Source organism: Maylandia zebra, linkage group LG1 (assembly GCF_041146795.1).
Source record: "Maylandia zebra isolate NMK-2024a linkage group LG1, Mzebra_GT3a, whole genome shotgun sequence".
Lineage (NCBI taxonomy): Eukaryota > Metazoa > Chordata > Actinopteri > Cichliformes > Cichlidae > Maylandia > Maylandia zebra.
This window is the reverse complement of record NC_135167.1, coordinates 28906863-28923697: the sequence shown is the minus strand read 5'-3', so window position 1 is coordinate 28923697 and position 16835 is coordinate 28906863. Positions and strand designations below refer to the sequence as shown.

Here is a 16835-nt window from a genome sequence, read left to right as displayed (position 1 = left end):
GATCCAAAGTATCGATAGCATCGATATTTGGATATATAATATAAAAAATGTGGATATATAATATATTTCTGATATTGGTTTCAGACTGACACTAGTGTAATAGGAGCAAGATTTTGTTTCTATTGTTTCTATCTTCTAAGTTCACTGTGTAGCTTACTGAATTCTTTAATAAATTATATATATATATATATATATATATATATATATATATATATATATATATATATATATATATATACCTCAAACATGCCTGATTTTTAAACCTTGTTGTGTTGATGTATGTGTATATTTTATTTATAGCCTACAGCACATTTAAACAACAGAAGCTGACCCCAAAATAGTGCTCTTTTTGGAGTTATATTAATTTTGTCATGTTATCACAACAAAGCTCAATTACAATACCCGACTCAGTAAATGTGGTACTGTTGAACCTGCAAGGAAAAACAAATTAGAAGACAAAAGCTCACTGGAAGATGGCTTTTATAAGAATGATCTATTTTATTCAGTTAATGAAGATTATTAATTACATACAAATCTCTTTTTTCCTTTATTATTATGCATTTGATTTTTTTTATCAAACATTTTTCTTGTTTTATTATTATTGTTATTCTTACTGCTTTGTGCAAACTGATCCTCCAAAAGAATATGTGTCAGTAGCACCGTCATCATTTTTGGCAAAAGTGCACCGGTGTGTGTGTGTGTTGGCGGTGATTTGCGTTGAGAGCGTGGGAAGAGGAGGGTGGTGGTGTGTTAAGGTTGGTGGGAGAGCAGACAGGGTGTCCGGCACCAAACCACCTCCCAAAATAAACGCCGTCCCTGCGTCTCTGTGTCTGTCCAGCGGCAGACCCGCAGGCTCCCTCAGCTCCAGCGGCAGCAGAGTGGAGTCTGGGGCCAGGCGGCCTGTCACAGGAACAACATGTCATCAGCTTCATCGCTCCCCTAATGGCTCTACTCTAGACCAGAGATATGGCAGACAGTATGTTGCCCCACCAAGGCGGCAGTTTATTCTGCAAACACACACACACACACTGTGGCTGTCCACTCCCAGCCATTTACAGGCTAGCAGCGGAGAGACTAGGAGGCCCCCTTATAATAACAGTCAGGGGTGCTGGAGATAATGTCGAGCCAGACCTCTGGACTCAGGCCAGGCTGCCCTCTTAATCAGATGCCCATAGGAAACTCTGCATATGTAAACACTGCCAAGGGTTAGCAACACGGCCAGCGTTTACAGGGTTTACCTGCCAGGATCAGCGATCCTGACTTCAAGGAATATTTCAGCATTTAAAAGATGATTTGCTTTCGTGCAAAGATTTACATGAATACCACTCTGCTGCACACGCTGTTGGACATGATTTCACACCCACGTTATGTGGGAGGAAAAGCAGTGATGGGAATGAGGCCCACTTCATGTCATTTGATGACTCGAGTTGTCTGCCGTCGCTCTGCTGGCGCCGCTGTTTCTTACTCAATACCGGAGGCTAAAGTAGTCTTAGCAAATTCACACTTACAAAAATGAAATGACTTGGAGGATAGTTTCAACTTTTAAGGGCCAAGAGAGTCTGCGGCAAAGTGGAGGTATCACTAACTCTGGATTTCAAGTCTCATGTGCATCCCCATTACTGCATCATAGCAGCACTGTCCACTGACAGTGGTTCCCAGTTGCTGTTTGTGATGTTGTCCTATTAAAGCAATTAAGATTATTTTACAGAATCAGTACGTCCAATGATTCCAGAGATTTTAGCCAGCTAAAGCTCCAGTCACAAAGGCGACTCGGCGACGTAAAGGTGGCATACAATCCGTGTGACCTCCAGGAACCATTAAAAGATTGAAATTCACATTTTCATTTGATTGGCGTATTTCCTTATTGACCTGTGGTTGCCAGGGTTCACCAACCAGTCTCTAGGCCTGTGTGACTGGGGTTTAATGTTGGGATTATACTTCCTGACATGTGATAATTGGCACCACCATGGATATGCAGTCAGCGCTGTTGTGTTTTTATTCCAGTCTGCTTGCAATACTGTTGTGATTTACAGTTGATTCGATGGGAAGACATAGACATCCATAAAAGCCTTGCATTTCACCATGTTAAATCTATGAAATTGATTGTGGTGCTATTGGGAACACAATTCCTTCTTTTGATCTTCTGCCTTCAAACATCTTGATTTTTGGCACCAGCAGTAAACCTATGCAGACTCAGAGTGGGGCCCTCTCAGTGGAGGATTAAGGTTTACTGTCCTGAGAACTGGCTGCCCTTATTTCCTAGACATTGTTGTCAAAAGTAGCATTACATCAAAAGTAAAAGTAGGAACCTGCACACTTTAGGCAGATTTCATTGAAATGCATACCTGTTATTTAGTTTTGCATTTTGTAATTAGGTTTTGTTTGTTTGTTTCGTTTTGACCTTTTGTTTTTACTTCAGTTTAGTTTCAGGTATTTTCCAGAGTGGGCGTGCGTGTTGACTCACAGTCTACAGTCGCCCTGTAGAGTCTCAATAAAAATACCCATCAAAGCTTCATCGAGGAAGCTGTAATAGCATTTAAAAAACTAACTAACTAACAAATACTGAAATTGAGATTTACTTTATTATTATCTTTTTGAATTTTATGTAGTTTTCCAAGTTCATCAAATCAGCAAGTTTAACTTCTTTTTTTCAAAAGTCAAAAAACGAAAACATTTTTAAAATTTTTTTAAGTTTTACTTTTTATTTTAGTTTTAACTATAACAACCTTGGTGTTCGCCGTGTTGCAGGAAGATGTCACTTAACTGCTAGTACTTACTAGACTTATCTACACTGTACGTCCTAATAACAGCTTGCACAAAAAACTACTGATTTGACCTGTTAACTAACTTGAACAGAGGATTTTACACAAGACATCAACGGTTGTTTGCTTTTGGTTGTACATCTGTACTTTTAGTGCTCCAAGTGTTAGCACCAAAGATTTGCTAAACCTTTAACTTTTCCCGTCATAATTGTGACGAGAACCCTGCGTGAATGTTTGGAATCATCACCTCCTGATGTCGACGTACATTTTTTATCTTAAAAAATAAAAAGTACCATAAAAAGTAAAAAGTAAAATCAGCCTATTAAAAACTCACTAATGAACAATTTCATGTTTTCTGATCTGGCTAGGCTTAGCCAGATCAGAAAAAAAGGGGATTGTAGGGACCCTTTTATTTAGCAGTGTGACCATTTTTTTCTAACTGACTAACACTGAACATTTGAATATCCCAAACCCTGAAAACACAAAAATCATGTGTGTGTGTGCTTGTTATCACTATGTCAGTTAAATAAACAGAGCATTTCTCTACTCAGCTACTCAGCACACACTCATCCCCATGTGCTAGACTCCTGGCACCAGGGAGGATCATAATCAAGCCTCATCCTAAACTCACACAGTTCAGCTCAAACACTACAGCCATCCCTTTGAAACTAAACCGGGTTACCCCTTCCATGCATTTCCATGCACCTTTTTCTGCCTTTCTTTCTTCTTCCAGCAGCCACATATTTATTTTTCTTCCTCTGTCCTCGCTGGTCCGACTCTCAGGCTCCCCACTGGGGCTGGACGAGCTGCTGACTGCACTAGTTAGCTCATTAATCACTCGTCTCCACTCCCCCTCCATTCTGAGAAACAGAGTCCCTAATTAATGGAAAGCACTTTATGACAGAACACAGGAGTTTCCTGGAAATTAACCATTAATCTAGACTTCCATTATATGTCTAATAGCATGAGGTGGGCGGGGATGGATCGGTATGAAATGGTGGAAAAAGGCGATCAGCATCACAATGCTAGCCTCAAACCTCAAACAGCCAAACAAAACAAAACAAAAAACACAAAAATACTCCAGCACCAGCTGTGTGGTCAAAGAAACAATTCATAGGATTTGATAATTTTAACTTAATAAACCAGGATTACATGAAACATGAAGTCTTAAGAGTCTGAGCTCTCACCGAACATTGCAATGACACGCTAAGACCATCAGGATTTTTTAAATTTTATCTCTGGATCAATCTCAATGGAAACTGTTCAGCATAAATTACCCTTGATTTAATATCCTATTACACTTAAAGTGTACAATATCCTTCCTCATCATCCAGTTAAGTATGTATTTCCTCAGAACCCGTGTTGCATATCATGCTCTTCTTTGTTTCTTTCCTTGATGCGTATCTTTACTTTGATTTCTAATCCATGCAGAAAAAGCCAAACATTACATTGTAACCTTAAGAATGCATGAAAGCGCGTATGTTTTCCCAAACAGGGTTTGCGCTGACACAGACCTTTCCCTGCCATCTTGCTTCTTCTGAATCAGCAACCTCTCTTTAGTTGTGTAAACATATGCAAAATTAAAACCATCACAAACAAAATCGAGCATGACATTCTCCTTAACCTATGATGTAAGTACCAAAATGATGAGCCTGAATCTGGTCCTGGGGTTTAGTGAGGCCAAAGGTTGAAGAATATCACATTTGTACATTTGTTTACTTTCACAGTATTGTCGTTTGTTTAGACTTGCATTGGGGAGAATAGTATCTAAGAAAACGTGGAAGGAAACTGAATGAAAACAAAGGAAAAGGAAGGGAGCCCAGTGTGATGGAGACTGTCTCTTACTGATCCTGGTTCAGTGTGAGGCGTTCAGACAGTGGCGCCACTGCCACAGCTAATCCATGATTGCTCACAGAGGGTTGTGTATTTATTTATTTCTGAGAAACAACCAAACAAAATAATAAATGGGGCTCGGAGAACTGCTGTGTTGTTATCGCGACTTAAAATCAGCAAGTGATCCTCGCTGAGGTCATGTTGTTCAAGTACTTGAAAACATCTATTTACAAGGTCACATCACTGGATCAAAGGCTGCAGGGTGCCTTTTTATAAATTTATCAGAGAGAAGCAACAGAAAGATAAAAGAGGCAGGGAGCGATGGAGAGCAGATGCAACAGATATTAACATCCAGATTCTAATCATCATGGCTTTTGGCTGGTGCCTTAGAAAAAGTCCACCAGGCTGGCAGCAAATCAAACAAATCAAACAATTTAATAAATAATAATAAACATAGACTGTAAATTGAAGATGGGTATGAAATGTCACGCTCTAGGTTGTCTCAACGTTAACATCATGGCTGTCCCTGATCCCATAGCATTTAAAAAATCATTACCTCTGTTAAAATGACACAACATTATCTCATATTTCATGATTTTTCCTAAAATTAGCTTATTAATTAAATAGTGAATTGTGGTGTTTGTGCACGATAAAAAGGAAAAACAAATCAGAGATCGAGTCAGAGATTTGATGTTGCGAGCACAGGGGCAGAGACGGGAGGGTGTCACTGAATGCATGGAGAACTGTCTGACTGTTCTGAGCAGCAGAGGAACCGTAGCTGAACTTAGCAGGCAATCCAAAGTGTGGAGATTTCATCTGAGTAAATAAAGACTGAAATCCAAAGCAGAACAACCAAACTGGTCAGGTTTCAGGCCTGGGCAGAGCTGAGGAGGTGATGCTGCACACTGAGGCGGAGCAGTGTGAACCTGAAGCTGTGGCTGCAGGTCCGGTGATCTCAGGAAGATATGGACGAGATGAGAAACTTTGACTTACAGTGATGAATTGTAATTGTAATTACAGTAATTAATGTATTTAAAATATGTTTCCTACGTTTTTGTCACCAGTGAAGTCAATTTTAAAATATAGTTTTTATGCAGCTTTATTTTAGCTCAACTTTATTTTCACTTTCCATAAAGTTCTTTTTATGTAATAATTATGATTAATAAACAAGTAAAGGTTCAAGGTTCTTTATTTGTCACATGCATAGTTATACAAGTATAACACACAGTGAAATGTAGCCTGACACGCTCCTCGACATGTGCAAAAATTGGGGGGGGGGGGGTGTAGAGGAAGAACATTATATATATATATATATATATATATATATATTAACGCCATAACCGCATTAACGCAGAAAATCTCCGTTAGCGAGTTAACACGGATTGCCCTGTGCGTGGGGCTGCATGGCGCTAATGCGTCGACGCGTTAATGTGGTTATGGTGTTAAGATCATTTTAACGAGATTGATGCTGACAGCACTAATAATAATAGCATGCCATATAATTCTTCATAATATTGTATTAAAATTCTTAAAAATGCACTGCATTAGCAATAGGTAAAACTCATACTTCCTGAGATGAAGCCTAGCGGTAAGCTAGTAGCTACAGCTACACATCATGGCACCCACTAGCCATGCTACTAATAATGCAAACTATAGGGCTTAATATTTAAATTCTAAGAAGAAGAAGAAGAAACACTGTAGAATTTTTATAAAAGGGAAATTGTGGACAGTCTCTGTGGAGACCTGACACGAGCTCACAGTAGTTATGCCCGTCTTCTGCATACAGTCTATAGTTGCTGCTAATTTTGTTTTGTTTTGTTTGTTTGTAGCCACAGATGATTAGATGATCTGTCTGGGGACCTTTAATGCATCTAGCATTAATCTCCATCTGCCTCTTTTATCACTTTTCTGTTGTCTGCTTATATAGACATAGACAAGGCGCTTGGGCATTTTAATACAGGAGTCTCCCTTTTGGAGAGGACCTCAAGAAATTAAAATCTTTGGCACTTTTCCTTTGGCATCATTTTGTAGCCTGGGAGGTTACTGCTAGGTTGTAAATCTTTATAAACAAAGGTGTTCACAGTAAAGCAAACTGTGAATTAGCATATTTTTTCCAAAAAAGCTGAACAATGTAATGAAACTCACAAACAGACCAAGTTGGTGCTTCGAATTTCAGAGTTTTTTATGGTTACATTAATAGATTTTTACATATTACAGAACTTTTTTTTTTCAAACTGCTTAAATTGCTTTTTATATTTGTGCTGTTTTATTATCAGCTTGTCAAGCCACGAGGACATTTGCTACAACACGCATCCAGGTAATACACGGTGTCACAAAACATAATTTGGCCAGCATTTTTTTTAACAGCGTGTACAAGTTTTGACAAACTCTGCGTGTAGTTTATTGTACGGTGAATTATTTATGATCAATTTAGCTCCAGAGGAGAACATTCATCACAATCTTGACGTTTCTGCTATTATGCTGATTTGTAGGCCTATCCTCTCATATCCTCCGATACATGTACGTACAAACGAAGTTTCATGGGGTTGCTAAGGCCAGCGAGTGCAAAATACAACCTGAATGCTCTAAAGCATTCATTGTGTGCAATGTGTGATAATTAAATTAGACTATAAACTGATGTTATTAAAAAGCGTGACACATTTAATTTATTAATTTTTTTTATTGTTTTTGACCTGCGTCCAAGTATCAGACCATCAAACAAAAATATTGCAAAGCAGGCTACTGTTTTATTTCACTCAATGAATTCCTTGTCAGAGTCTGGCACCTGCTTTGCCCACAGTACAGCTTAACTGCCAGTAATTTGGTTGGTTGATGGTAGCAGCAGGTGTAGCCCCGAGCTATTAGATGAGGTTCAAATTTCAGCCATGCCGTGTTTCAGAGCAATAGAAGGCTTGATAAAGAGGTTTCTTCATATCTAGTAAAAAATAAAACAAAACGAAAGCAAAATCGGGAATTTCCAGGACTTATAAAAAGAAATGTATTCGGTACGTCTGTGGGTTAGTCCAACGTCACATTTTGTGGCCTTATTTTGAAATGTGCGCTTTGAAATATGAGAAAACATCCACTGCGCGGCAGCTCCCTGGACAAAAATACCATGCTGATGTCAGAGGTGAGAGGGAAACAAGCATGAGTACTTCGAGATGATTGGAAGTTAACAGTAACTTAAATAACCACTTGTTACAACTAATGTACGCAGCAGACCATCTCTGACGCCCAACATGTCGAACCTCGAAGCAGATGGGCTACAGCAGCAGAAGACCACACCTGCTGCAACTCCCATTAGCCAAGAACAGGAAACTGAGGCTACAGTTCAGTCAGAATTTAGTGAAAGCAACATAAAAGCATAGATTCATCCTGCCTTGTATCCACAGTTCAGGCTACGTGTGTTGTAATGGTGTGGGGGATATGTTCTTAGCACACTCTGGGCCCCCTGGTACCAAATGAGCACCGTTTAAATACCACAGTCTATCTGAGCAGTGTTGTTGACCACGTCCATCCTTTTTGAGACCCATCTTCTGCTGGATAACGCTCCATGTCACAAAGCTCAAATCATCTCAAACTGGTTTCATGAACATCACAGTAAGTCAGCTGGACTCAATTGACCTCCAAGTCACCTGATCTCAATCCAACAGATGCCGTCACGTTTACATGAAATGTTTCCAGCAACTTGTTGAATCCGTTTCAAACAAGCTGGCAGGGAAATCGGGGGGGGGGGTCATCTCTGATGGGACTCTAATGCTCAAGAACACAGAGTTATGTTTCTCTTTAGAAGACAAGGACACCTTTCTTAGCTGTAAATAAAACTTTTTGGCATAAACCAAAGCGAAGTCACTACCATGATACGTGTTTTTGTGTGTGTAACAGTGTCTGAGACAGATGTATGTCCCCGCAACATGAGCATTACAAGCACACAAACAAACCGACACACCCACGCAGAGTCAAATGCAGCAGGAATTCTCGACGGCCTTTTAAGGCCACGGCGGGAGACGTTAACGCTGCCTCGCCGGTGACATCTTTATGCTCGAAGATGATTCTTATTAGGAAAAGAAATCGCAGCGATCGTGGTCTAAGTGAAAAATTAGCGCCATAAACCTCGAGCCGTCCGTAGTGTGTGGCTCGGTTTAGTCAAAACAGGACTGGACTACACCCACGGCTCTGCCAAACACACTGAGAGCTCTGATTCTGTTTACACAGCGGAGGCTGAATGCTCAAGGAAACACACTCAACATCGCGTGTAATTGCTTTGTAAGTGATTCTCTCGCTTGACTTCAAAGACGAGAAGAGCCGCAGTTCAAGGGTCAGAGGCTCGACTGCTGCCCAAATGCTCCCAATTTCCTGTTTCGTCTAGTGGCGTGAGCCCAAAGGGAGCCACAATGTGATGGCCACCTTCTGCTCAAGGCGAGGAGTCAAGAAGCTCCATTTGTGTCTGCTCATCCTTCTGTTAATCTCATGATTGTTGAGCTCGTGCTTTTTTCCTTTCCTCTCCGAGTTTATGATGGGTTTAAGCCTTTTAAAGGTTATACCATACAAAGTTACACAAGAAGCCTATGGAATGCAGCTTTAACTCCCTTATTTCATCTTGTCAGGATAAACCCTGTTTTACTGCCACGGTAAACAACATCCTCGCTCTCCCACTCTTTCCCCCCCCTTCCATCTTAAATCAGCAGCTGCGATAGGGATGTTCACATGCAGCACTGTGCTTTTTTCCATACTGTTGTACTTTACAGTAAAAAGCGAGACGACTTCATGTTATAGAGAAAAGGGGAAAGTTTGAGCCTGCAGAAAAAGACGTTTTCCTGTCTGTCTCAGGTTTCTCGCTGAACTCGCTGCACGGTTAGAACGAACATCAAATTTCGGTACATCTTATTATAGAAAGCACAACAGTCAGAAAACACAAAGTACACATGCAAGCCCCTTTGGGGGGGGTGGGGTTATGTGCGTGTGAGTGGCCCCGGCACTAAATTACACTGCAACATGCTCCCTCTCAAAGCCCACATCTGGGATTGGCCTTGACAACTGGATGCTGTGCTGCTCTAATTTTGGTTACTTTTGTTTATAACCCTATAATAGAGACAGTACAGGACCACAGGGCTGGGATGAAGGAGGACAAGACACAGGCAAAGGAAAAGCAATTATTTTTAAAAAGCCTGTGGGGACACTGACTTTTTAGGAAAAGCATGAAGTTATATAAAATAAATAAAGCTGGTTAAATTCATTTTTGGGGGGTTTGTTTTGTTTGTAGATGCTTTTTCTCTTCTGTTTCCTTATAAAAGGATTCACACCATCACAGCAGTTCCCCGTCAAACCCGACGACTGCAGGTCGTAGCTTGTTGCGTTGGGTAAGCATGAACAGAACAACAATGCCAATCTGTAATTACACTGGAAGCAGATCAGGGCTTTGCCAGCCTACTTGCGCTCTTTGGAGTTTCAACATAATCACTAAATTCACTTTGCTAGCAACGGTTAGATGGTGCAGAGCAGGCTTTTAAACCAACAGCATCTCATTTCTCAATTGCTGCTGACTCGGTCACATTTTTTCAGTCTTCTGTCGTCCAGCTTTGGTGACAGTGTGGAAACTGTAAGCTCAGTTACCTGTTCTTAGGACAGTGTGATCTTCTGCTGCTGTAGCCTGTGTGCATCCAGGTTCAGTGTTCACTGTTCGGAGGTGCTCTTCTGCATACCTTGGTTTTAATGAGTGGCTATCTGAGTTCAGCTCAGCTCAAAGCCGTCTGGTCGTTCTCCTCTGACCTCCAACATCAAGGCATTTTCACCCAGAGAACTGCTGCTTACTGGATACTTTCTCTTTTTCCAAACATTCCCTATAAACTCCACAGATGGTTGTGTGGGAAAACTCTAGTAGATAAAATCATCCCTGTTGCCCGTTCTGATGTTTGATTTGAACTTCAGGAGGTCCTCTTGACCACATGTTGAGCTGTTGCCACGTGATTGGCTGATGAGATATATTCATTTACAAGCAGTTGAACCCAATTAACCTAATGAATTCGCTGGTGAGTGGATGTGAGTTGAGAACAAGCTTAAAAACTGTATCATAGTTAGTTTGAAATAAATGGATGTCATGTGGATAATAGTACTGTTAGTTGTTTTATATAAGAGTTTCTGTAAACCATTTTCCTCCTCTGGCATTTCACAAAATGAATTCGTGAATTTAATAATCCTTATTATAACCGACCATTACAATTACTCATGTTTCTCTTTGTCTAAACTAGGCCATGAATATTTGATTGCAAATGACCGTGTCCTATGTGGATCATCTGGCTTCAGCTTTTGCCAAACATGACATTTTTCTTCTTCTTGGATTGATTTTAAAATCCGACATTTCTCTGAGAGTTACATTTTAAACCCATGAAACACCTGTCAGGTTTATTTACACCAAAACCTAATTTTAGTCTCGTAAGGAAACTGATAATCATCTCTCAATCCTTTAGTCGCGTTTAAGCCAAACATTACGTCTGCAAATAAATAAAATTTTAAACTCGAGACACTGAAGGAAGATTTCTTTTGTTTATTGCAAAATTGTTTCAATTTTCTTATTAAAACTCACTGGCATTCAGTTGATTTGACGACAGCAATAACTCATAAACGTCTCTTGATTCTCCGATGAATGCTCACAGTTTTTGAAAAATAAAACAAACCGTGCACCACAATAAAAGCGGCACTGACAGATTCAAAGAAATTTGGACTCATCTTGCTGTGGAACTGAAATCTGACTCACTGTAACTCAAACCTGCATGGGACAGCGCAGCAGCATTGTGCAACAGCAAAACCCCTAATCTCTGCCTGGGGACAAATTACATTTGGGCTGTAATATTATCTAAATAAGGAATAATTTGTTTCATAACTTCGGGAGAAAACTCAATCACAGGAGAGCAGAAAGAAAGCAAACACGGAAAACGAGATTCCACAAGATCAGATCTGGATTGAGTTTAATTTAATAACTAAATTTCTTCCTGAATAACTTATGAATTCCTCGCCATCTTCTAGATTAGATTCTGCGTATAAAAATACTGCTCCGCCTGCTCTGCAGCATCAGAATCGTCTCATCTGCCTGCGCTCTTGTCTTCTCTGCTTCTTCTCGTTCACCTCCTCCGGCGCCGACGGGCTTTCTGCCATAAACCAGGGGCCCAGGAAGTTTACCCACAGCAAGTAGAGGGCACGGGCCGGGGCCTGGCACACACACACAGGACAAACTTAAATTATGACGTGTGTGGAAAACAAAATGAAAAGAAGTCGGGACTACAAAAGCTCTTACCAGCAGCCAGAGATACCAGAAGTAAGAGGAGATGGTGCTGAGCACTTGCACTATGGCTGTGAGCAGGATCACGTCCTTCAGGTGTCTAAAACCAGAATTAATCATCACTGAAAAAGAACATGTGACCACAGCAAAGGACACAGAGCTCTCATCAGGCCGCCTGGACCTTTGCACACGTGCCACGGTTCAGGTGGTTTCCAGCAAATGTTTCACCTCGGGCTCCTCGAGGCGTTACAGTAAAGCCACATTCACAGTCTCATCTTGGAGTCTCGACATGGAGTACAACCACATGAATGTCTTTTGGGGTTTTTTAAAGTACAAGCGTGTTACTGGCAACACTCCTGACCTCAGGCGCCACCTTCAGGCCTGCACACTGGACTCTTCCTATGTTTTCATCCGCAATGAGGTTCCTCCTCACAAAAAAGTCAGGTCGGGCAGACACAGAGGTTGATGATTTGTGATGGACAATTTAGAGGTCCATCACCACTAGAGATTCTCTATTGATGTCTGGAGAACACGGCGTTGTACGGGACAGCAGCCAAATCTAAATCTGGTGAAGCCTTTGCTTGAAATTGAACTACTTTTATAAAGCGCTCAAAAAGATGAAGGAGCACTTTTTAATCAGACTATAGCATCAAGTCAGTTAAAGTTGTGGGATATTGATCTGGTCAGGATGTTAATCGGTTTCAGCTGCTTTGGTCTTTATGAAATTATCAACAGGTGCACTAGAGGGGCGACGATGAGCCTCCTTTCATTTGTTGAGCAGTATATTAATTGTGTCATTTTTTTTTTCAAAGACAAAAAATGCTGTGAGAGCTCATGCATGTTGTTAAGTGGAAAAACACCAAAAACTCTGTTTAGTTTCCACAATGCACAAGTAGGACAGATATACCACCGCACTTCAACAAAAGCTGGAAATGCCTCACACACCTCACTGGACGGTGTGAGACATCTTGGAGGGACGACTTACTCTGCCATTCCCTGCTCCATGTTTAGGTCTATCCCTCCGTCCAGGAGACTTCCGTCGTCAGCAAACGCCGGCTTGGCCATGGCTGCCATGGAGCGGTAACTCCCGACGTACACCGCCAACGCGAACACGAGCAGCAACTGCCAGAGGAGTCGTAGAAGAGTTTTAAAGCCAGAAACATTCAATCCTATTTGCGGACATTCACAGTTTAAATTATGGTCTTTAAATAAACTCACCCATGTCCAAAATGTGGACGAACTGTAGAAAACCAAGAAATTTACAGCGGCGTATATCGCCTGCAGAGGAGCACAAGAGACCTGCGATCACTATTTCAAACAAATTATGAATTACATTTTTTTAAAATAAAAAATGCACCTAAATCAATATATAAACACCCAAATCCTACAGTCAGGACTTAAACTGATATTAGATCTGAGTGTCCCAAATAGTCAAAGCCTCAGAAAATGAAGTGTGAACACACTTTGATCCCCTACGAATCAATTTCTCACCCTGGAGACCCTGTAAAGGCCTGAAAACATGACTGAAAACATCCAAAAACAACACAGGGCCTCTTACATTCGCTCCGAGGATGACTCTCGTGTAGAACTTCAGAGTGGCTTCATTCTCCTCGTAGATCTGCTTCTTTCCCTTCGTGCCAACTTTACCTTTGGGCTGATGGGCAAAACACAGAGGGCAATGACAGCGTTACCATACGTATCCAAGCATTTTAATTAAGGCAGGCGCAAAAGCTTTCAGATACTTCTTTCTTACTGTATGGTGTTTGGCTGGATCTATCAGCTTCTACCATAAATATCTGAAATAGAAGAACTCAACTCATCTAAAGCACCAATGTGTGTACGTCTTCAGAGTTATTAGATCTACAACTAGGTAGGGAACAATGTCTTAAAATGAGCAGGTAATCTTAGCGAAGATGTCACCTCTGGACTCGAGCTTCTCTCCAGTGATGATAAAGCACCACAAGACAGTAACACAGTGGTTGTTCCACTGGCCCCACTTACATTTGGACATAAAGCATATGGACTAGGGCTGTGCGATATGACCAAAATCTCATATCCCAATATAAAACATCTATCGTCCCAATAACGAAAAAATGTAATATTTTCTGTAAATTCTGTGACTCTCGGGTAGGTGAATTGTCTCCAGCTAGGCGTCGCTTACCTGGAGTAGAGTGTTTTAACCGATGCATGAAACTACACATTTTTAGACATTTTAGACACTTTTAGACAGGTTGTAACGTTCGCCGTTTTCTTTGTATTTATTACACGGCGTGCTGCAGGGAAAAGCCTGTTCTAACGTTTGAGTCTAAGGTTTATTTTTTAGCACCTGACGACTCTTTTTTTGCTTCTCATCCGTCAATACTCTGCATACTTTTTCACGTGATTCCGTTTATTTTGAAAGGTCTCAACAGGATCTTGAGCTTTATTGTGAAAGGTTTATGTGGAAATAAACAAGCGGACATGCGATGGTTTTACCGTCGTTGTTGCTAACAACAACGCATAAAAACAGGCGCTTGTCCATCCCTAGTGTTGCTATATAAAATATAAGAGAAAGAGAAAACTTTAAGAAATTAATATAGCCACTACAGTGACCATCAAAATAATGAAAAGATATTGCCGTAAACAGTTTATTTTGCGACACCACGAAATAAACGATAGCGTAAAATGAAACGATAGACGTTTTTATATCGTCATCCGATATATATCGTTATATGAACAGTCCAAATTTTGGACTACACTTCATTTTCCCCAAAATTAATGTAAACACTTTAAAGCACATTTTTCACGCTTTTCCAACCAGCCAGAGGCCAGCCAAGTATTGTGAGTTTTCGAACACCTCTGGTTAAGAAATAGCATTAAAAAAAAACGCCGTTTAATTATTCAAAAAGGGCGCCTTTACTCCTCGCAAAGGGGCGATAGAAAACCGTTCAGTGCCTTTGCAATCCCCAAAATGCGCTGTTATGATGTCGGGGCAGCATGGGTATGTGCAACTTGTTTTTTTGCGGATGCCATGATGCTGACCCTACCACGATGCCGCCCTGGGCAACTCCCCATGTCGCCCATATCTAAGACCGCTACTGGTTGTACGATTTACAAATGCATGAGCATACACTCAGAACGTTAATTCACTTCTTCAGTCCATTAAATACGACGTTACTATGATATAAAAACAAAAACAAAATTAGGTTAAAAAAGTGCGTCCTACAGAAGGAACACAGATTAAAGCTTCCACTCACATGAAACCTTTTCATTACGTTTTCAACTGATGATATCTGACATGATGCACAATAACTAAATATCAGTGTAGGGGTACAGTATCAGTAATGAATGAAGTGTGAAGGTTTTAGCAGATAAATGTAAACGTCTTTGTCAAGATCAATTTTGTCTTCAATGTAAAATATGATTTTAATGCACATTTTTATGTGATTACATTAAAAGTTTGCCTTTGCTCTGTTTATTGTTCCCTCTGCAAAAATACAGGCCCGAATCAAAAGATGTTTAAATACCTTCTTCTTCTTCATCTGCCTCCATCTCACCCTATCCCTAGCATCCCCCTTTATCACACCAACACTCTGTGCGTCCTCCTTCACTACATCCATGAACCTTCTCTGTGCTCCTGCTCTTTTCCTCCTGCCCGGCAGCTCCATCTTCAGCATCCTTTATTAAATATATCCTCTATACATGTCCGAACCATCTCAGCCTTGCTTCTCTAACTTTGTCTCCGAACTGCTCGACCTGTGCTGTAACTCTGATGTACTCATTTCTAATCTTGCCCATCCTGGTCACTCCCAATGAAACTCTTAGCATCTCCATCTCAGACACCTCTACCTCCTGCTATTCTTCAGCCACAGATCATCCCTGACACTCATCTCCACCTGCTCTACTCTCTTCTTCACCTCTCTCCGTTGTCTTGTATGACTGACTCCAGGTATTTAAACTCATCTACCTTCAGTATCTGTCTGATGCAGGGCAGTGCGTCAGCAAGAAGGTCCTGCGTTCAAACCTTTTGGCTGGCTGGTGCCTGTCTGTATGAAACGCTTCTCCCATACTGCCGATACCAATTCTTTTAACCTGTACAGGCAGCTTATGTAGGGGAGAGCGGTGTGTCATGATTTATGACATGAATCATCATCAATTTGCATATTCTGAACACATTTTAATGACCACCAAATCACTGTGATTTTTACTTAGTAAAATGAGTTAACACAACAAAACACACCTTTCAGCTTTTCATGTATTTTGGGGACCTGGAGTGTAAATGTGCCTGTCTTTAAAGCACTTTGGGCTTCAGGGACAGGGCAGCTTCTGTGGTATCAATGTGGCCATAAGGTGTAAATAAAATAAAACAGACATGGGACTCAAAACGAAAAGGTTCAGACATTTTTTCAGTGTATATTTGAGGTATTTCTCTTTAATTTCCCCCCATAATTATGATAATAATTTAACACAGCTGAACTGAATCGGATAGAAACAAAGTATCCGCGCTAGTGTCCAATACCAGCGTCGGTATCGACACTCCCGATACATGGATCGATCCCTTCCACCAGTACTGCATAGCAGCACGCGTGAACGAAGCCGGGGTGGGAGAGATCAAACGTGAGAAAGTGACAGAAATTAGATTCTTGTGTTGAGTTTGTTTTCACGCCATCGCAGAACAAACCGCAGGCTTCTGATGCTCTCTGCAGCTGAGTCGGTGCATCAGCTGCGGTACAGCATTGAGGAAATGTGGAAGTGAACTACTCAGCTCTGCCGCATGTGTGTGTGCCTCACCGCCATTCGCTCTCCGGACCGGTGCTGCTGCTGCTCTCCTCCGCTGCCGTCTTCTTGGACATCGACCTCCGAGCCGCCGCTGCCGCTCTGCTCGTTACTGCATTAAACCCGTCCAGACTCTTGAAACACATCAGCACTCACGGCTTGTGTGGGGAATAGCAACACATCCGGCGCACGATTATGGCATCATCAGC

The 16835-nt window shown here is 41.1% G+C and overlaps 1 protein-coding gene across 1 annotated transcript; it reads right to left on the bottom strand.

Moving 5' to 3' along the window:
• Positions 1–11124: 11124 nt before the first annotated feature.
• Positions 11125–16804, bottom strand: tmem208 (transmembrane protein 208). The gene is made up of 6 exons (XM_004557927.4): positions 16642–16804; positions 13430–13525; positions 13090–13149; positions 12857–12993; positions 11887–11971; positions 11125–11801 (listed from the first exon to the last, which is right to left on the bottom strand). Exons 1-6 carry the CDS (start codon positions 16645–16647, stop codon positions 11664–11666), a joined length of 522 nt encoding a protein of 173 aa, XP_004557984.1. The 5' UTR covers positions 16648–16804; the 3' UTR covers positions 11125–11663.
• Positions 16805–16835: the final 31 nt, after the last annotated feature.